Source organism: Myxine glutinosa, chromosome 11, assembly GCF_964187855.1.
Source record: "Myxine glutinosa chromosome 11, kmMyxGlut1.1, whole genome shotgun sequence".
In the NCBI taxonomy this organism is placed as follows: Eukaryota; Metazoa; Chordata; class Myxini; order Myxiniformes; family Myxinidae; genus Myxine; species Myxine glutinosa.
Window position 1 is genome coordinate 74,592,007 of NC_136271.1, and position 22,513 is coordinate 74,614,519.

Below are 22,513 nucleotides of genomic sequence, written 5' to 3' on the forward strand. Positions count from 1 at the left end.
TCTCATTCACCCTCTCCTCCACTGCATAAGGACCGAAATATCTAGCCTGGAGGGGCTGACCTGGAACGGGCAGCAATACTAACACCCGGTCCTGAGGACTGAAATTCCTTATCTGCGAGGTCTTGTCATGTCTCTCCTTCATTTTCCCCTGGGCCCTTCTCAAGTTCCGTCGTGCCACCTCACACGCCTTTGCCAATCGGTTTTTTACTGTGGCCACATACTCCCTCATCGGTGTCCGGGACTCCTGTAGTAACCACTGTTCTTTCACCAATTTCAACGGTCCCCGCACTGCGTGTCCAAACACCAGTTCAAACGGGCTGAATCCCAAGGAATCCTGCACGGACTCCCTCGCCGCAAACAACAATAGGGGTATCCCTTCATCCCAATCCTTGGCACATTCAAAACAATACGTTCGGATCATATTCTTTAAAGTCTGGTGAAACCTTTCCAGGGCCCCTTGGCTCTCGGGATGGTAGGCGCTGGATCTTACTTGTTCCACCCCCAACAGGTGTACCACTTGCTGGAACAGTGTGGACATGAAATTGGTCCCCTGATCCGATTGAATGATCCTAGGTAGGCCAACCCAAGTGAAAAATTTAATCAAGGCCTTTGCAATAACTGCCGCCGTTATTTTCCTCAGAGGCACTGCCTCGGGGAACCTGGTGGACGCACACATGATGGTCAGTAAGTATTGATGTCCAGCTTTGGTTTTGGGTAAAGGGCCCACACAGTCCACAATGACTCGGCTGAATGGCTCTTCAAAAGCTGGAATTGGCTTTAACGGGGCGGGGGGGATTTTTTGATTCGGCTTTCCCACCAGCTGACAAGAATGGCAGGACTTGCAGAACTCCGCCACATCCCGTCGCAGTCCCGGCCAGAAAAAATGTACCAATATCCTGTCACAGGTCTTGTTCACTCCCAGGTGCCCGGCCCAAGGGGTCTCATGTGCCAAACTCAAGATCTCCTTCCGGTACAGCGGTGGCACCACAATCTGATAGTGAACTTTCCACTCATCGTCTGCGGGTACCTCCGGGGGCCTCCATTTCCTCATTAGGGTTTCCCCCTTCATGAAATACCCCACAGGTATCTTCGTAGCCTCTTCTTCCGTAACGGCTTTCTCAATTAACCTCTGGATCTCCGAGTCTTCGTGTTGTTCTTCCACTAGTCTCCTTCGGACCAGCGCGGTTTGCTCCACTTCGTTCTCCGCGGTCTCCGACGGACACTCCACGTCCCCTTGCGTTCCAGACGCTACCCTTTCTCGAAATTCCTGGGAATCCCTCCCCTGGTTATTTCCCTTTTTCGAGTTGTCTTCCCGTACCTCTAAGGGTTCCAACTCCCCCTCTCTTTCTTCCTCCTTCTCTTCCGCGTGCTTTCTACCCATAGCCCGAGTCACTGCACAGGATGGAAAGATACCCGGAATCTCCATCTCTAACCGAGTGGTGTTATTTTCCTTACTGGGCTTGTCCACCATTATTGGATTACCCGAAACTCGCCCCCCGGCCAAATCATTCCCGATAATAAAAGAGATTCCCTCCACAGGAAGGGTGGCTTGTAAGCCTACGGTGACCGGCCCGGATACCAACTCAGAACTCAACTGGATGACATGAAGCGGAGCTTTAACATAGCCCCCGACCCCCTGTAAAAGCACACTAACCCCAGTTGCCGTCTTCTCCGACAATGGCAAAATGCCCTCCAGCATCAACGATTGGTGTGCTCCTGTGTCCCTCAATACCCTAACTGGCTTCTGGTTACTCGGGTCGCCATCCAGCGACACGAACCCCTCTGAAATGAAATGTTTGTAGCCCTCCTGAACAAGGTTCTCCCGGGACGCCGTACCTTTGACAGGGGAATCTTCCCCCAGCTCTGCTCTCCAAGAATGATTTCTCACACTTGCCAGTGCATTCGGAGTCACACTAGACTGATTCCGTTCCGGGTTCTCCCTTTTTCGGAGGTAACATTGGGACATCAAGTGTCCAGTTTTATGGCAAAAAGCACAAGTAGGCCCGGGGGAGAACCTCGGGGTCGGCCTTGAGCCCCCCGAAAAATAAGTTTGTCTTGGGCCCGTAGCCCTCGGATTTCTAACCGTTGGGGTATCATAGTTGTCCCCATAATCATCTCGAGGCCGCCGCCATGTAAGGTCGTTCTCCGCACCGGGTGTTCCATAACTCCCCTGCTGAAGTCTAGGCGAGGAGTTAGGTTTGTGGACCCCTATTCGGTGGGTTAAGGCATAATCATCTGCCATGGTGGCTGCGTCCCACAACTTCGGTACTTTCTTTTCCTGCAGGTACACTTTGATGTCCTCGTGGACACACTGCTGGAATTCCTCCACCAGGATCAAGTCCCGCAATGTTTCGAAGTCTTTCCCGACTCCTTTTGACTCACACCACCGATCAAACATGTTTTCTTTCACTCTGGCAAACTCCACATGGGTCTCACTCTCCCTCTTCCTGGCATTCCTGAATTTTTGCCTGTAAGCTTCCGGAACCAACTCATAGGCTTTGAGGATGTGCTTCTTCAGTACCTCATAATCTGCACATTGGTCCATTGGTAGCGCCGAATAAATTTCCTGAGCTTTCCCCACCAGCACACTTTGCACGAGTATGGTCCATGCCTCCTCCGGCCAGTTTAATTGTCGAGCCACTTTCTCAAAGTGTGGAAAAAATTTCGCGACTTCTTTTTCACTGAACGGTGGAACCAGCCTCACATGTCTGCCCACATCCCAGGTTTTCTGGTTAGGTGTCGACCCCGTCAGCAAGGGTGGTGCCTCTCCCCGTTCTCTCATTAACTCCAGCTCCTTGAATTTGATTTCTTGCTGAAGCTCCATGTCACGTTCCTTTAATTCCCTTTCCGCTTTTCTCTCCTCTGCTTTGAGGTCCCTTGCAGCTCTCCTTTCCTCTGCTTGTTCCTTTTCTCTTCTTTCCTGGAGTTCTCTTTCCACTCTCCTTTCCTCGGTTCTTTCTTGTGCTGTTTTCTCTTCCAACCTTTCCTGGAGTTCTCGTTCCACTCTCCTTTCCTCTGCTTTTTTGTCCTCTAACCTTTCCTGGAGTTCTCGTTCCACTCTCCTTTCCTCTGCTTGTTTCTCTTCTCTCCTCGCTTCTGCTTTCCTTTCTTCTTCTTTTAACCTTTCCTGGAGTTCTCGTTCCACTCTCCTTTCCTCCGCTTGTTTCTCTTCCCTCCTCTCTTCTGCTTTCCTTTCTTCTTCTGCTCTTTCCTTTTCTGCTTTCCTTTCTTCTTCTGCTCTTTCCTTTTCTGCTTTCCTTTCTTCTTCTTTAATCCGTTCCTGGCTCCGTAATTGCAACTCCAGTTTCCGGAGCTCAACGTCTTCTGGTTCTTCGGGTAGCCACTCCCAGGCTAACTCGTCCCATGTTCCTAATCCCACCATAGATTGTATCACCGTGGCCTGCAACTCTGCCTTCCTCAAATTAGTTCGGACCTCTAAGTTAAAATGTTTGGCCAATTTCAAGAGGACCGCCTTTAGCAACGCTCGGAACTGTGCCTCACTCGGGGTTACCCCAAAGTTCTGTGCCACAAACGCCATGGTGCCTATCGTTAACACCTGTTAACCTTCACCCAAGACTTTACCCCAATTTCTCAAAAAAAATTACCAATTAATAATTAATTAATAATTTTTAATTAATAAAAAATAATTATTTTATTATTTTATACAATTTTAAATCCCGGACGTAGACCCAATTGCGAAACCGCAAATCGTAATTTGGACGAGCCCCCAATTCTGTTACGTGGTCCCCTCGGTGAATACCTGGTCTCGGTGACCCCCGGACCGTGAGAGGAACTTCGCCAGAAAGCTGTATTAAATATGCACTTTCGCCACGCAATCCATATGAATTTCACCCCAGGAGACACCTGACGTTCAAGGATATATTTCAATGGGAATGACCATACAATTGCAATGACACAACCACGGAGATTTTCCCCGAGCAATCAACCATATACAACCATCAACAATTCCCAATTCACAAGCACTTTCCTATGAGTAAGATGGCCATCTTATATACGTGTGTCCCGGTGAGTACTCACGACACCCTTTTGGTCTCGGTCCCGCACAATGTCTCTGGGCCCCTCCTGACCAAGATGATGGTCGCCGTCACCGCACTCGGGCGGTAGAACGAATCCCGGGTGGACGTGTTTCCACCGGGCAGGTATCGTACCAGGCACCGTGGCTGCAGCCCCTCGTGGCCACGCGAAGCGGATACGGTAAAGCCAGCCAAACCCCACGCCGCTTGCAAGGCGCGTTAGGCCCCAACGTGCGACCCGCACGCGTCTGTTTGGACGGTGCCGCGAACGAGGCCAGACGCGGGGTCGATGCACGGCCCCACATCAACTTGCCGTCTCCACCGGGCAGGTACACGTCCCGGTGATTCCTCTCGCCAGACAGGCTTCGGATCGGAACGCCGCTTTTCCACGCAGCGCAAGGTCGATCCCACCTTTTGTCGGAGCGGGGCGAGGAAGAAGAATACTCGTCCTTTTTTTCCTCGTGTCTTTTTCTCTTCCGTTTCCGGTCACTTCCGTTTCCGGCCACTCCCTCAGAAGGGCTCCTGACCCTCCAACCACAACAACTACACAACAACTTAATATACTACACACGGATAAGCAAAGACCTGAATGGTAATTCACATACATTCACATAAATATGTAACACCAGCCAAACTCTCCATCTGCGGGTAAAGCAGTTCACAAGCGTGGGGGTGCACGCCCTCTCATTTCGCTGCTATAGTGAATATGTGCTCCGTGCTCTGTTTGAACAGGAGGGGCGGGGTCGCCTGGGAGAGGCAAGCCCAGGGCGCGCCACGAAGGGCGGGGCTGTTCAGCCCCATGCCCAAATAAGGAAACAAGCCCGTGGCTCGCCACGAGGGGCGTGCCGTCGGCGCCATGCCCAAATAAGGAGACAAGCCCGTGGGATTACCATACAAGGTCACGAAACAGAGCACGGGGGAGGAGGGCGGTACCGAAACCGAAGGAGGGTGTGTCAGTCCCGCGCTGGAGAGAAGTGAGAGGAAGGGAATACGAGCTGAGCTGCGTGGAGAGGTACACGACAAAAAAAGGGTCCAAGAGAAAGCAGAGGAACTTTTACGAATGAGTTGCAAAGAGATACGGCAGATGAGTCCAGCCCCGTTTCAACCAGCCGCGTGAAGCCCTGACGGGGCAGCGAGTGACCCTGCCGGCGTGCGCTGTAAAGCGGAATACAAGGAGCTGCCGGCTCCCCGCTTCCCGCCCGGAGTGGACCTGCTCGCTGTGCCCTGTGATCCCACCTGCTCATCCCTCCAAACGATTCCTACCCTTCCATCCATTTGCGTACGTGAGTTTGTTTTGTTCGTGCTGTCCTGGGTAGTAAACTAAGTCTGTATAAGCTAGTAATTTTCACTGTGTCACCTGCGTTTTCATGTCACCTGTAAATAATCGTGACTGCTCTTTTTGCTTATGTGTGTGTAAATAATAAACCCCGTTACTCTTCTGTCCGTCTTCTTCTCCTTCCTCTTTGCATTCGTCGTCTTAGTCTTTTCCCCATTGAATATCTGTGGCGCGATACGGCCAACGTTTGGGTGAATCGGGTTTAGTCGGGGAACAACTGTTCGGTCGCGGAGCCTCCGCTCGGCAAACATACCATCCTTAACCGCGTACCGTAACAATATATATATATATATATATATATATATATATATATATATATATATGTATATATGTGTATGTATATATGTATGTATGTATGTATGTATGTATATATATATGTACATGTATATGTATGTATGTATATATATATATATATATATATATATATATATATATATATATATATATATATATATATATATATATATATATATATACAGTGGAACCTTGACTTACGAGTGCCCCAACTTACGAGTTTTTCAAGATACGAGCCGTCGCTCGGGCGGTTTATTGCTTTGAGATGCGAGCCGAGATCTGAGTTACGAGCTTTCGCCACCCGGTCACGTGGTTATCTTGCCGTGCAAGTACAGTATCTCTGTCGTATAGCGCTGCATTTTTGTTTTCGCATGTTGGTTATTTTGAGTTTACGCCACCAGGTGGGTTCTGGTCACGTGGTTATCTTGCCGTGCAAGTACAGTATCTCTGTCGTATAGCGCTGCATTTTTGTTTTCGCATGTTGGTTATTTTGAGTTTACGCCGCCAGGTGGGTTCCGGTCACGTGGTTATCTTGCCGTGCACGTACAGTATCTCTGTCGTATAGCGCTGCATTTTTGTTTTCGCATGTTGGTTATTTTGAGTTTACGCCGCCAGGTGGGTTCCGGTCACGTGGTTATCTTGCCGTGCACGTACAGTATCTCTGTCGTATAGCGCTGCATTTTTGTTTTCGCATTTTGGTTATTTTGGAAAATTTCATGTTCATGTCGAACATTTCATGTTCATGTTTTCATGTTCATGCCATGCCAGGCCACAACTTGTTCAGAGTGCCGGCGATAGCTCGCCTTCTCTTTGTGGAAAACACGGTGAGATCCTTAACATCCAACAACTAATGGGACGCAAACGGGGCGCCCAGTTTAGCGGTACACACATTGATGAATCACCCTGCCTGTGATTCACCCATGACAGGTTATAGCTGGGTCGGGATTCAAACCCAGGCTGGACAGTTTAGACTTTAGAGTCAAGTGTGCGTACCTCCAGTCCAGGCCATCCTGCCAACTTGTATGCTGCATACAGGTGAAATATAAAGCGCGAGATATTTTTATATATACTGTATATTTAAAAAAAAATTGGTGTGGTTTTTGGCGGGCTGGAACGGATTAATAGCATTTCAATGCATTTTAATGGGGAAATTTGATTTGAGAAACGAGCAATTTGAGTTACGAGCTCGGTCACAGAACGAATTAAACTCGTAAGTCAAGGTTCCACTGTATATATATATATTTATTTACAAACGATATATATATAGACTTGGCATTTAATATGGAATATATATTTTTTCTTGACTTGGGTTTACTTTATTAACTCAGTATATCAATCTGGTGAGCTTCTTTTACACTTTGGTGATTTATTTGTTAAAAGAACCATGTCACTGATTGTCTGTCGCAGCAAGAAGTCAACAACTGGATTATATCACAGGTGGCGTGGCAAAATGTACGGACAGGTGCATTTGATGATTGGCTTCACAGTCGGGTATACAAGGGTTGTTGCGTTCTGTATCAGTAGAAAACAACTGCTGCACATCTCCAAAAGTTATTGCCGCTTCCTCTGGAGATGGTCCGTCAACTCGACAATGCTGTTTGTCATGGAGTGGTGGCTTTACGAAATTACGGCATGAAACCGTGCTATTGCTCGTCAGTATGGCATCACTCAAGGTCAGGTGTCAAAGATCCTGAAACGAAATGCTCAGAGGGGTGTCCCTACTCCAATACCGAGGCCAGGACGTCCCCGCAGAACCACAAGGAGGGATGATCGCCAGCTGCACCTGTTAGTCCACAATGGCCGTACCAAGTCAGCTAATCGGCTTAGGGCTGAGTGGCAGCAACTGACAAATGTGCCTGTATCCAGAAGGCTAGTCAACCAACGACTGGTTCAAGCAGGCTATCATGCCAGGCGTCCCCGGAGAAAGCCACGCCTGACCAGACAACACCGCCAGCGCCGATTGCAGTGGGTCAGAGAGCACCGTCAATGGCAGCCAGGACACTGGAATCACGTGATCTTCAGTGACGAGTCTAGTTTTCTGGCCTGTCATCAAGATGGCCACGTCCGAGTGCGCAGACAAGTTCATGAAGCGTACAACAAAGATTGTATAGTGCCAAGAGTCCAAGCCGGAGGTGGAGGGGTGACCGTTTGGGCTGCTTTTCATGCAGGGGACAAAACTGACCTGGTTGTTCTGAATGGAAACCAGAACCAGTTCAAGTACAGGGTCATTCTGGAAGAAACATTGCTTCCATTTGCTCGTGCAGCCTTTCAAGGAAACTTTGTCTTCCAAGATGACAATGCACGGCCTCATCGTGCTCGCATGATCCAACACTTTTTTGCTGACCGTGGTGTAGAGCATATGGAGTGGCCTGCCATGTCCCCGGATATGAATCCGATAGAGAACTTGTGGGCAGAATTAACGCATCAAATCGACCACTTGGACCAGCAGCCGACCTCTGTGCGTGAATTGCAGCAGGCTATTGTCACTGCATCGCAAGCGATTCCTGTCCAAACCTTGGCAAATCTCGTGAACAGCATGCCTCGACGTGTACGTGCTCTCCTGAATGCTCGTGGGGGTTACACGAAGTACTGAACTGTAATTTTACTGTCTGTAATCTCAGTCGTAATTTAACATTTGTTTTTGTGAAAATTTTTTTTGGCTAATGTGAAAAATAAAGAGATACTTCTGGAAAACGTACAGAAGTTTAACACAGTATTGTCCGTGAATTGAGTTCGATATCAGTTTACATCACTTTCAACGATCAATTTATTTGTTTTGAAATGTCAAATGTGGTTTTTGTTTCTTTTAAAGGTCACATTAACAAAATGTAGAATAATTTCAACATAATTCCAATGAACTTTTGGTTCTAAGACATCTTGAAAAGTAAGTTCACCCCCACAAAAAAAATATTCCATATTAAATGCCAAGTCTGTGTATATATATATATATATATATATATATATTTGTCCGTTATTGTACATTTCGGTTGGGATCAAGTTGTACAGTTACTACTACTGAAACTACTAGTACTACTGTAAGAACTACAGAACGTTCAAGGAAATATTCATCACAACAACTTATGAAAAGTATTTGAAAAGAATACGTAATGGAAACCATGTTCCAGTTGATGATTTGAAATTATGTTTGAGCATTGACTTGCAGTGGCTTGCCATTGATATTGATTCACACTGGGATGCTGGTGTGAGTGATATGAACCCTGAACTGAATGACTACACATGATCACTTTGTGGTACAGGCGTGTTCTAAACACCTTGTTCTTGGGGGTTTTTTTTCCTTTTCATTTTTTGGCATTGTGCAGTGACATCCAGCTCTGGGTTTGCCATTGCGCCAATGGTGCCTCGGCACCAGGCCCACACTCAGAAGGGGCCCATAACTTCCAAAATTGTTGTGTAAGTGTACACACTGTGATACATTTCAATTAAGAATAATATATATATAAAGGGATATTTTCATTCAAACAGTCAGGATGGTTTTGGATGACATTTGAACTTTTATTGACATAAAATAAGTAGATATTAGGCCAAAAACAACATGTTTAGCGTCCTGCCTTTTTGAAAAAAAGAAGGAGGAGGCACCTTTTTTTTTTTCTTTCTTTTTTTCAAAATGGCCACCAGGCTCATTTTTCCCAAGATGGTCGCCTGCTTTTTTGTTTCTTTAGATTTGAAATACATGTAGAATGTTTGGGTCTTGACGATCTGTGTTGACAAAATACAACATGTACTGAGTAACACATTAATAAAAGACTAGTAAAAGAGACCATTTCATATATTTGTATGCTGTACTTTGTTTTCTTTTGTGTCTTTATACAGGTATACAGAAAAATTCAAGATGAGATTTGCAAACGTTATCTTACCTATTTTATTATTACAATACAATAATGTATCTAAATGCATTTTACATTATATTTCATTATTTCTCCACCATATCTTCTTCCTAACATGGTAAAGCTACATGTACTCTACTTTGCAAATAAACTACAGCACGCTAGCGCTAGCGCTAACATTCTATAGCACGCTCACACGTTTTGCTAGTCTACGTGTGAAGAGTTACTGCCGCATATTACTGCCGGACCTGTATGTACGCGTATCACAGACGGGATTATTTTGTGTGAGCGGCCATGAAACAATTATGATGGAGACTATCAAATCGAGAGAGTGAGAAAATTTATTGCTCGCGATCAGTCGAACGATGTTTAAAAAAAAAAAAAAAAAAAAAAATGAGGCGGCCTCTAAAAAGGAAGCGGGCGGGGACGCTAAACATGAATATTTTTTTGTTTTTGCCGAAGTTATGAAATTTACGTTTGACCTCTGAGGTTTGGAAATGTGGATGCTTTCATTCAAAACGAGTTTTTTTATGGCTGGGTTGTCTAGCAAGGCAGCTGTATGTGACTTCCGAAGCACACTTGTTTACCCTGTCAATTTGAAAAAACATTGCATGAATGGTTGTTGTATAAAAAGAACCACTACATTTCCTTCACTACATTTCCTTTCTTTTTCATTTCCACTACCTTCAGATATTCAGATAGATTTATAATAATAATAATAATAATAATGCATTTATTTTATATAGCGCTTTTCAGGAAGCCCAAAGACGCTTTGACAGAGTGCAAAACATAATGCATAGCAAAACATAAAAACAATTGCAAAAAACAAGAATCAATAGGGAAATATTCAAAGCACAAAGGAGGGAGAAGGAGAGGAGATAGTCAGGGGTTAAATGCTGTGGGTTAAATGTTGAATGCAGTGTTGAACAGGTGTGGCAGTGTGACATGTAAATTGCCAATTAATTGCAACGTTCATATCGTGCACCGTTTCTTGTGAATGTGGTACATGAGATGTGAAAATAGTACAATCGCAGACAAAAGCCATTGGCATTGTTTCTGGGAAGGAAACGGGGAAACGTTAAGCTTATTGTGTAGATAGGTGAACGTGTTAATGCAGTACTATATATATTTGAAAAAAAAGTTGATATTTGAATTAAACATTAGTTTATAATTAAACAAGTTTATAAAAAATGTTTATAATTAAACATTACTGCAGAACATTAATGCACGCAGCCTTAACATTGAGGATGCTTCATGACGTCACAATCAATTAGTATTATTTGTTCTCGGTGCCGGACTGGAATGAGCCTCCTTGCCAGGAGGTGTAGCGTTTTGCGAGACATGTGAGCTATTTACATTTTTGTGCAACTAATGGCTGTTTTGTCTGCTATTGGCTCTGCCACGGTTTCTCACATTTCGATTGCGATAGCATGTCGTTGCTTGAAGCGTACTGTGTACCTGCAAGTTATGAAACCCAATATGACCAGTAATTTGACACACGTGTGGATAGTTGGATAGTGGCTGTCTAGTTTTTTTTAATGCAGTGAAACCCAAAGTAAGAAAACTCAAACACGTGGACTTTGCCTTTCTCCGCTTCATGTAAGTGTTCCATCTGTTTGTAAATTACTTGCATTGAAATTAGATTTTTGCAAATTATGCAAAGTAAGTAAATATGATTGTAATTCATGTTAAACTGTCTCGATAATGATGTTAAAAGCTAAATTGAATGCCCTGCCAGTTGAGGGGACTTAATTGTTGTTCACTACGTCAAAGTTGAAAGTTTTTCTGTCACATTTTGTGCATTTACATCTGAACAAATTTTCTTCAATTAAATCCAGACCAAAACAACAGATAGTGAAAAGGCCTCAAATGTTTTCCTTGTGGAACTTGGACACTACTTGTGTTTGGAAGCATTACTCTCCTTTTTGGGCAAAAACATTTCTCCCACGTCAGGTCTAATAGTTGAACTAGATCTCACAAAGGGTAGTTCTGATGTTTTCTTAGAGATTCCCAGGAGTCGAGGCTTCCACCAAATAAAACAGCCTTTGTGTTTCCAAACACACCCTGCTCGTCTGCCCGGGTTTTGAGGGAGGTGGGTGGTTGGGTGGGGGGGGGGGGGGGGGGGGGGGGGAGTCTTGCACATCACCGACGGACATCTTTCACGTCCTCCTCCTCTTCTTCCTACCACCCACAACTGCAAGTCTATCCTTAAATCCCCCCCCCCCCCCTCTCATTTTCCTCATTCCCCACTCGATTGCCCTTTGTGACCCCGACTAACCCCCCCCCCCCCCACACCCCCACACCCACCACGTTGCTTGCTTGCAGGTGCAATGTTGCTGTTGAACATTGAGGGGGCAGCGTTAAACTTGGATCCGATGCTACACACCTGGCTGTTTCACCAGCCTAGTCCTGCTACAAACCAGTCTACGGAACAGGTGAGTCAAGTTGCTCAACAGGTTCTGTTTCTTTGTCTTGTGGGTTTTGGCCAGTAGTTTTGATGTGGTCTAGGCTCATTAAAGTCTGGTGTAACAAGCAGAAGGCAGTTTGCCTGACAAACTTGCTACCGGGCTAGAAAATCATGAACTTGCTTTGTTATATTTTTTCTTGGATTATATTTGTTAAGTTCTTTGAGGTTTCAAGTTATTAAATTTTGTTTTTATTATGCAGAGACAATTTTTTTTTGATTTTTCGTTGAGACCAAATGAAGTTGTTTTCATCACCTTGAGTGGTTTTAAGTTTATTGACTTAAACCTGGAAAGTTTTTTTTATTTTTTTCGTTGTCACTAATTTGAGTGAATGTTGAAGATTTGAGCAAACGTTGTCAATTTGAGTGAATGTTGCCAGAATTTCAGCGATCTATATTGTCATCGATGTGAGGTAATGTAGTCTAGTAGGAAGACTAGGTCCCCCTGCACCCCCCGGAGATATACTTCTAATCAGTGTTTCTAGATTGGAAAAAATGTGTAGAAAATGACTAGCTATGGCCCCAAGCTGAAAAAATGTCCCACATACCATTTTTATGCAAATTACTGCTGCAAATTTTATGCAAAATTATGCAAATTTTATGCAAATTTTTGATGAGGAGTAGAGTTGAGGGGTCTTTGAGGGCTTCATCGAGGTGCTCTCGGTTGCAAGACTGGGTCATTCTGAGAAGCACAGCAGGGTCAGAGATCATGATGTTCTCCTCCTCAGTGAATCTCTCCATCAACAGCCTCTCCATTGCCTCACACACTGTTTTGAGGCAAAAGAGGGACTTTGCGTAGGCCTTTCCACTGAGAACACCTTTGAGAGATCCACTTGTTACTAGTTGTGCCTCAAAGAGAATCTCTGCATATCCAGAACCACGCATCTTGTGTCCAGTGAGCATCCCGATGTAGTTCATGGATGTGTGGAAGGATCCAATCGTTACTACATGACTAGCAAATTCATTTGGCCAGCGCCAGATGATGGGAAGGGCTTTCATGCAGACACCCAGATCAAATGTATTCAGGACCCATCTCTGACCCACCTCAGCAGTTGCTGCCTCGGAACGCTTCAGTAGCTCACGAACAACTGCGTTGTCTGTGATCGGTCTGTGCCTGGTGCCTGCATGGCATGGCAATGGCCTGCAGCCTGTGCCTGGGCTAGGGGGTTTCACCTCTGCAACTGGTTCTCCCCCACCCAGCAAATCAACAGTCGACTACTGCACGCCTATCCACCAACCGATCACAGACAACGCAGTTGTTCGTGAGCTACTGAAGCGTTCCGAGGCAGCAACTGCTGAGGTGGGTCAGAGATGGGTCCTGAATACATTTGATCTGGGTGTCTGCATGAAAGCCCTTCCCATCATCTGGCGCTGGCCAAATGAATTTGCTAGTCATGTAGTAACGATTGGACCCTTCCACACATCCATGAACTACATCGGGATGCTCACTGGACACAAGATGCGTGGTTCTGGATATGCAGAGATTCTCTTTGAGGCACAACTAGTAACAAGTGGATCTCTCAAAGGTGTTCTCAGTGGAAAGGCCTATGCAAAGTCCCTCTTTTGCCTCAAAACAGTGTGTGAGGCAATGGAGAGGCTGTTGATGGAGAGATTCACTGAGGAGGAGAACATCATGATCTCTGACCCTGCTGTGCTTCTCAGAATGACCCAGTCTTGCAACCGAGAGCACCTCGATGAAGCCCTCAAAGACCCCTCAACTCTACTCCTCATCAAAAATTTGCATAAAATTTGCATAATTTTGCATAAAATTTGCAGCAGTAATTTGCATAAAAATGGTATGTGGGACATTTTTTCAGCTTGGGGCCATAGCTAGTCATTTTCTACACATTTTTTCCAATCTAGAAACACTGATTAGAAGTATATCTCCGGGGGGTGCAGGGGGACCTAGTCTTCCTACTAGACTAATGTTATTGTCATAAATTTGTGCAAATGTCAATTTCAACAAATGTTGTTGTCATCAATTTGTGCGAAGGTTGATGTTTACTTGAGTGAATATTGTCATCTGATTTGAGTGAATGTTGATACTACTAACTTGACTTTTCCAACCTTACCTGTGATCACCCTGTTGACTTTTCTGCCAGTCATCCAATACATTATTACAGGAATTATCGAAAAGTAAAATGAACACGTTATGTACAATGTTTTATTATTTTGTGTGTCAGCCCTGTGCTTTATAAAAAACCATGACATGTTGTTTCCAGGCTCCTATACAGTTTATTAATGTATGACTGTGGAATGCTGTTCCAAGTATCCTGTAGCTTTTCTTAATTCATCCAAGGTGTTTGGTTGCCATTTGATTTTCTCAGAACCGTATCCATATAACGCCCATATAGCCTCAATGTTCTTCATGTCAGGTCTTTGTGCAAGCCAAGGCATCGTTGTGAGTGTTCCATCAACCTCTACTTTCTTCACCGCATTGGCTCTTCACCGATAGGGTTCCACGCGAAGTATTGACATGGGCATTGAGGAAGTTAGAAGTGGAGGAATGGTTGATCAGAGTCGTGATGGCAATGTACAAAAGAGCGTGCACAGCTGTAAGGACGAAGGACGGGAACAGTGGTGAGTTTGAGGTGAAGGTGGGAGTGCATCAGGGGTCGGTACTAAGTCCACTACTATTTGTAGCTGTGATGGAGGTGCTGGCTCAGAACGTAAAGGAGGGTTTACCGTGGGAGTTGTTGTATGCAGATGATCTGGTGTTGATTGCGGAAAGTATGGATGGACTGAAGGAAAAGATGAACAAGTGGAAGGAATGTATGGAGACAAAAGATCTGAAGGTGAATATCGGAAAGACGAAGGTGATGGCTAGTGGTAAAGCATGTGGTGAGGTGGAAAGAACTGGAAAGTGGCCATGTGCTGTGTGCAGGAATGGTGTCGGAGTGAACTCAATTCAATGTACAATGTGCGCTGAGTGGGTTCATCAAAAATGTAGTGGTCTGAGAGGGTCATTAACCAGTGTGGCAGCTACATTCAAATGTAAGGTGTGCACAGAGGGAGCTGCAGATGGAGGAAATGTTGAGTTGGATCTTGGAGACGGCGTGAAGCTGGAAGGTGTGAAAACATTTTGCTACCTCGGAGACATGCTGAATGGAGAAGGTGGATCAGACTCGGCAACGGTTGCTAGAGTGAGATGTGCATGGAAGAAGTTTCGGGAACTGAGTGGCGTGCTGATGAGGAGGGGAGTGTCGCTGAAGCTGAAGGGAAAGGTGTATGCTGCATGTGTGAGAAGTGTTATGATTTATGGGAGCGAGACATGGGTCATGAATGTAGAGCAGCAACGAAGGCTGGAAAGGGTGGAAATGTGAATGGTTCAGTGGATGTGCGGAGTATCGTTGAGGGAGAGGAAGACAAATGATGAATTGCGAAAGATGATGGGAATGGAGCCTGTGATTGATGCTGTGAAGAGGAACAGGTTGAGATGGTTTGGTCATGTGTTGAGGAAGGATGAAAGTGACTGGTTGAGAAGAGTGATGGAAATGAATGTCGAAGGAAGTAGAGGACGGGGAAGACTGAGAAAGACTTGGCTAAAGATGGTGGAAGAAGAAATGTGGGCAAGGGGGTTAACAAGGAGAGATGCAGAAAATAGGGCAAAATGGAGAAGATTGTCATGGGGAACGCAAGGCTAACCCCTGCTCTAGCAGGGAAAATGGCCTTAAAATGCATGTTGTTGTTGTTGTTGTTGTTGTTGTTGTTGTTGTTGGTATTGGCTCTATGCTTGAGGTCATTGCCATGTTGTAATGGGATTCACTTTCCAATGTGACATGTTATTGAAGGGACAGCATTATGGATCAGAAGCTACCTTTACCTGCCACCTGTCAGAATATGTTCATTTGTTATGGAAATCATTGATATCCTTGACTTTAAAGCACCCTCACACCTATTTGGATCAATCCCCATGCTTCACTATAGCTGTTGCACACAAACTTGTATACCGCTCCCTGGACTGCCTTCAAACCATGACCCAAGGTAGTGTTCTGGGCCCTGTGCTTTTTCTGGTCTTCATCAATGATCTCTCCGACTCTCTTCAAAATCCTTTCTATCTCTTTGCTGATGACTCTACTCTCTATCGCTCCATTCCTCATCCCTCAGATCGGCAGTCTGCAGCCTCCTCACTCTCTGCAGACCTGGACAAAATCACAGACTGGTCAAACAAGTGGAACATGTCTTTCAATCCTGACAAATCTCACACTCTTACTATGTCTCTCCGAAAAGACCGACTGGAAAACCCTCCCATCTACTTTCTCAACAATCCTCTCCAAGAAGTTCTGTCGCTCAAGATTTTGGGTCTCACTATCTGCCATGATCTTTCTTGGGAAAACCACATTTGCAAGCTGGCCTCCAAAGCCAGTCGCCGACTGGGCATCCTCCGTCGTGCGAAGTCCTTCCTTGGCACACCTCAGCTCCTCACCACATACAAAGCTTTCATCCGCAGCTCAATGGAATACTGTTCCCCCCTATGGGCCGGTGCTCCTGCCTCACACCTAGCTCGGCTTCACGCTGTTGAAACCAAAGCTTTCAGAATCATTGGAATCTCCTGCGATGAAGCTAACTCCGAGGGCCTTTCACTCACTCACCGCAGGCAGGTTGGTGGTCTTTCTGTCTTCTACCGACTCCTCTCCGGCCTTGCTCCCCCAGCTCTCTCTGTGCTCTGTCCCCCAAATATTCCTACAGGTCGCACAAGATCTGCCAGCAACCCTCTTATGGTTAAACTGCCAAAATCAAGACTCTCTGCTCACCTTTACTCCTTCATTCCTCTTTTCTCCTGCCTCTGGAACAAACTCCCCCACTCCCTTCAATCCCACTCCTCCCTCCAGGTCTTTAAAACAGCTGCTCACCACCATCTCTTATCTTCCCCCATCCAAAACCTTGATCTTTTCTACCCCCGCTAATTTCACCCCAAATCCACTTTTTTGAAATACCAACTTCTGTCCTGGAAGTCCTTGGTGTCCTTGTGTTTTATACTTATCCCACCCCCCCCACCCCCTTCCCACGCCTCCTCCCCCGAAGCCCTCTCCCTCCCACACATCTCCCTGCTCTCAAATGTTGTGTTTGTGTGTTTCCCCTTCTCTCCCCATCTCATCTTCCACTCCCTCTTTTTATATATTTTGTTTGTCTGTTTGATTTGTTTGTGAAATAAATGTTAACTCTTTCACGAGCCTCGATTCTGTATACAAAAAAAAAGAAAAAAAAAAAAAAGAAGGAAATACAAGTAAATTTAGAGATTAGGTTAATAGGGTGTGATATTGCACACACCTGATGGGTCAGATGACCTCCTCCTACACCTCAGTTTCCTCGTTTACCTTATATATCGCTGCATAACACAAGAGCACTTTAATTGCACTTTAATTTCCCGATCCACATCATGTCGTTTACACCATGTTTTATTTCTTTATTTTTGGTTCTAATGATTAAAGCTCATGAAAGAAGACTCACGCACAATAGCGTAGTGGAGATGCAGGCAAATGCAAATGCGTTGGGGGTTGTTGAAGGCTGGGTATTGCTTTTTCAAATATGGCGTTGGCAGCTTTGCCATATGTTGTGCCTAAAAAAAAAAAACTGCCTGTAAAGTTGAAAACTGATGCTGTCAAAAATTGTATATTTCATGTTGTTTAAACAGCTGTTTTTGAGCGAACCGTGCAAACTTTGGTGTGTTGTGAGTGGCAATGTGGGAGTTACTTCCGTAATCTGTGTCTATCTCCGGGCCTGTTATGCTGAGGCAGCTTATATTATTTGGCATTTTGCACCATATCGAAAGCATCTCTAAAAGTGGAATTACATTGTTTAAGGGGCCGAGTGGGGTAAAATTTGAGTAAAATATATATTTTTTATTTTTTCATGTCAAAATACTCTATGATGTATGTTCTTTCAGAAACATCTGTGCTCTCATGAATATTTATAAACTTGTTATAACTCAAAAACTAATCATCAGAATTTCTTCGAATTTGGTCAGAATGTCAGGTTTGAGGTGTTGAGTGAAGTAATGATGGCTTTTAGAGATACCCCTACTTAAAAAAAAATTATGAAGTAAAATGTCACCTTTTTCTGTTTCTACAAAAAAATAATCAGTGTGCAGCTGAAATAAACCGATTTGAAGAAAAGCCATCATTGAAATATTAGGACATCCCTATAATATGTAAAACTGAGGAAAAAAAGTAGATTGCCTGAGTTCGTTGTATGGGGTTACAATTTTGCTGACAAAATGCAAAAATGTAAATTTTCAATTGTGTTGAGGAAAATAAATGTAATTTCCTTATTTGAAGGTGTATTGTCTCAATTCTTCAATTTTTGCATTCTCCAGATTGTCAGCTTTCCAGTGATATATGGTTTGTAGGGGGTAGCTTGTCTGTGAGTGTAGATATGTGCATTTGTTTGATGGCATGTAAAACCCTGCATTTTATCCCACTTGGCCGGCCTGCCTTTTTGAAATGTGGACTGTGTTAAACGGAGCTTCCCGTCACATGTCCACCTACCTCGGATGGATATTTATTAAATAATTCCTTTTATAGGTCTTTCAGTTGTCATTCCATTTCTGAAATCCCTCATAAATCAGATGGTGGAACCACTACCCAGTACCCACAGTGAGCAGGTGAAGGACGGTCATGGCAGTGGGCTACTGTTTCTTGTACTCTCAATACTGGTCAGTTCTGCTGTGAAAACCTTTGAGAAATGGAAGGCCTGCTCCACTGTGAAGGAGATCTAACTTTTCCAAAGGTCACAAAATGACAGTCTTTGTGGTAGAGCGTTAATGGTGTACTGCGCCTTGCTGAAAAAGAAATCCAACAAATATGACATCACAATTTTGACAAACTTCTTCTCACCATCGGTGCTGGTAATGTTGATTCCTTCCTCAACATCCACTGACTCCAAGTGAGAGCACATGCTGAACCCATCACCAGTGTAGAAGCTGAGCACCCTTTCTTCATTATGAGAAGGAATTAGAGAGTTCATAGAACACCATACCCCATTCAGTGTTTAAGTCATTGCAGTGCATTCAAAAGTATTCAGACCCCTTCACTTTTTTCACATTTTGTTATGTTTCAGCCTAATGCTGAAATCGTTTAAATTCATATTTTCCCTCATCAATCTACACTCAATACCCTATAATGACAAAGAGAAAACAGGATTTTAGAAAGTTTTGCAAATTCATTAAAAAGAAAAAACTGAAATATCACATTGACATAAGTATTCATACCCTTTGCTATGACACTTGAAATTTAGCTCAGGTGCCTCCCATTTTTCTTGATCATCTTTGAGATGTTTCTACACCTTGATTGGAGTCCACCTGTGGTAAATTCAATTGATTGGACATGATTTGGAAAGGCACGCACCTGTCTCTCTATATCTCAGGGTGTCCCAACACCTTAGCCCCCCCCCCCCCCTGCCCAGCCCAACGTAGGAGAGGTAGGGAGAAACCATGAATAGGGGGAAAAAGCTTTATTATTCGACATCTCATGTGCACAGTTTCAAAGCTTTGCTTCAATATTTGGTGTGCCCACCGCCCGCCGACCGAACTGCCTCCAAACGCGGGGGGTAGGATTCCAAGAGAGACACAAACAAGTCACGATCGAACTCCATTTCTTCGAGGACGTTAGTCAAAGCAGTGAGAATCTCTTCCCTGGTGTTCTGGAGGCGTTGTTCAACTCTGTCCTTGAGTATCGCCCCCAAATGTTCACAGGCGTTGAGGTCAGGCGATGCTCCCGGCCACTCATCGTTTCGGAAAAAATCGACCTTGTTCGCCTTCAGAAGATTCTGGGTCGCCAGTGCACTCATGCATGGGGCTCGGTCGTGCAGAAACGTGGTCTCCTTGATGCTGAGGACATTTTCTGGGTTCCGTAAGAACGGAATAACATGGCGGGTCAGCACAATGTCTCGGAGGTATTTGCCATCCCATGATTGTCCTTGCTCTTTGATGACCCACATCAGCCTTTTCGCTGTGAACATCAAGAAGACGCCAACGCACCGTGCTGTCTTCGATTTCTCTCGAATCTTGAGTTCTTGTGGAATGTCATCATTGTGAAGAGCCCAAATTCTGTCGTTCTGGAAGTTGGGACGTCGAGCCTCATAAATGAAAAATTAATCAGAAGGTTCAGGAAAAAAAAAAAAATCAGAGGTCCACTCGCTCAAAAACTCACAAAACCACATTCGATCCTCGACGTTCTTCTCCGTCAGCTTCGGTGCTGGAATTTGGTGAAAAGCCTTTGCGCCAATGGACTGAAGGAACCTGTGGATACTTGATAAGCTCTTCTTCTTCCCTCGAACCCGTTCAATCTCCTTTTGGAGCCCTCGAATGCTTTTCTTCTCCTTGGCAAGCGACTCAATGATGATATCCCTGCTTTCCTGAGACAAACATTGCGCTGTCTGTTCAGGCCGGCTGTCCATCTCGCAATCGAAGGGATCACGGTTCCAATTGCGTTTGACGAAGTCCTCAGACCTGTTCAGGTACTTGGCAACCCAGGATCGGGATATGGTTCCCGGCGTCTGATCCCTGGCGACTCGGAATGCGATAGCCATGATGCGGCATATCCACCTTTTCTTCTCGGAATCACCCGACCACGACATCACTTCACAAAATCTGCAACAGAACAAGAAAGGCTCATTAGATCATTATGAAATTTGGTATTTGAATGTCAAATGAATGATCCTTCCCGCTATATGTGCAGTGGCGACCCAGTAGAGCTGGGCGGGGGGGGGGGGGGGGGCAAGGTGTTGGGGCACCCTGTATATGGTCTCACAGCTGACAATGCATATCAGAGCAAAAACAGAGTGGCCAGACGGAAGCCTCTTCTCAGTGAAAGACACATGAAAGCCTGCTTGGAGTTTGCAAAAAAAGCACCTCAAGGACTCTCAGACTGAAACAAGATTCTGTGGTCTGATGAAACCAAGATTGAACTGTTTGGCCTCAATTCTAAGTGTTGTGTCTGGAGGAAACCAGGCACCGCTCATCACCTTCCCAATACCATCCCAACGGTGAAGCATGGTGGTGGCAGCATCATGCTGTGAGGGTGTTTTTCAGCAGCATGGACTGGGAGACTGGTCAGGGTTGAGGGAACAATGAACGGAGCAAAGTACAGAGATATCCTTAATGAAAACCTGAAACAGAGCGCTCAGGACCTCAGACTGGGCCGAAGGTTCACCTTCCAACAGGACAATGACCCTAAGCACACAGCCAAGACAACGCAGGAGTAGCTTAGGGATAACTCTGTGAAGGTCCTTGAGTGGCCCAGCCAGAGCCCTGACTTGAACCCAATCGAACATCTCTGGAGAAACCTGAAAATGGTTGTCCACTGACGGTCCCCATCCAACCTGACAGAGCTTGAGAGGATCTGCAGAGAAGAATGGCAGAAAATCCACAAATCCAGGTGTGCCAAGCTTGTCGCGTCATACCCAAGAAGACTCGCTGTAATCGCTACCAAAGGTGCTTCAACTAAGTACTGAGTTGAGGGTCTGAATACTTATGTCAATGTGATATTTCAGTTTTTTCTTTTTAATAAATTTGCAAAACTTTCTAAAATCCTGTTTTCTCTTTGTCATTATGGGGTATTGAGTGTAGATTGATGAGGGAAAAAATGAATTTAAACGATTTCAGCACAAGGCTGCAACATAACAAAATGTGAAAAAAGTGAAGGGGTCTGAATACTTTCTGAATGCACTGTACTTCATTTGAAATAGAATATTGATTTTAAAGTTCGTTTTAAAAAATTCCGGAAGTTTAGCGCCATTGATGCAGTCTTATACCCTTGTCCTCATTTAACATGTCCAAGTCCTGCAAATCTGGAGGTTGATGGAAGTGACAAGAAGGCGATTTGTGTTCAACAGTGTTCACGTACAGTATATAATGCAATTTAAACAAGATGCGAATTGCTTTGCAATAAATGCTCCCTACCATGTTTCAGTTCGATATCGGTAAACACATACCTTTATTTGAGCGGTGTATAATGCCGCGTTCGGTGCCGAAAATAGTAATTAAAAATAACCTGATGTACATACATGAAGCAAAAACATGCATATGGCTTATGTGCATATAGCATGGTTATACATCTGGGATAATTGAAATTGCACTGGGCCATGGACTAACACCTAGGCCTAAGGCCTGAGGCCTTCTAATCTGTGCTGCCTCATTTGGGGTGGATCAGGCTAGCTGTCCAGCCAATGGGGTGTAAAGCAAATGGGTGCAAAGTTTTTCCAAGATGGTGCCTGTACCACGTGACCTATGACGTCGTAATAATCATTAAAATATTCTACAGGAGGAGGCCCTCCTATGGTGAAAATTTAGTGTCAATCGGACCAAGAATTGCAGAAAAACAATTCATACTGATCGAATCAAGCGTTGTACTTGTTGCATCATGACGTCATAATAATCAATAAAATATTCTACAGGAGGAGGCCCTCCTATGGTGAAAATTTAGTGTCAATCGGACCAAGAATTGCAAAGAAAAAAATTCATACTCATCGAATCAAGCGTTGTACTTGTCGAATTATGACATCATAATTAAGGTGCAGATGACGTCATCATTAACATATC

The 22,513-nt window shown here is 44.7% G+C and overlaps 1 protein-coding gene across 1 annotated transcript in view; it reads left to right on the forward strand.

The window, feature by feature from the left end:
- Window positions 1–22,513, forward strand: part of VPS13B (vacuolar protein sorting 13 homolog B) — a gene marked incomplete in the record, with an annotated part of 603,006 nt that overhangs the window by 315,083 nt on the left and 265,410 nt on the right. The window contains 1 exon segment of the mRNA XM_078786778.1: window positions 11,835–11,944. Within this exon segment, the coding sequence (XP_078642904.1) occupies window positions 11,835–11,944 (110 nt within the window).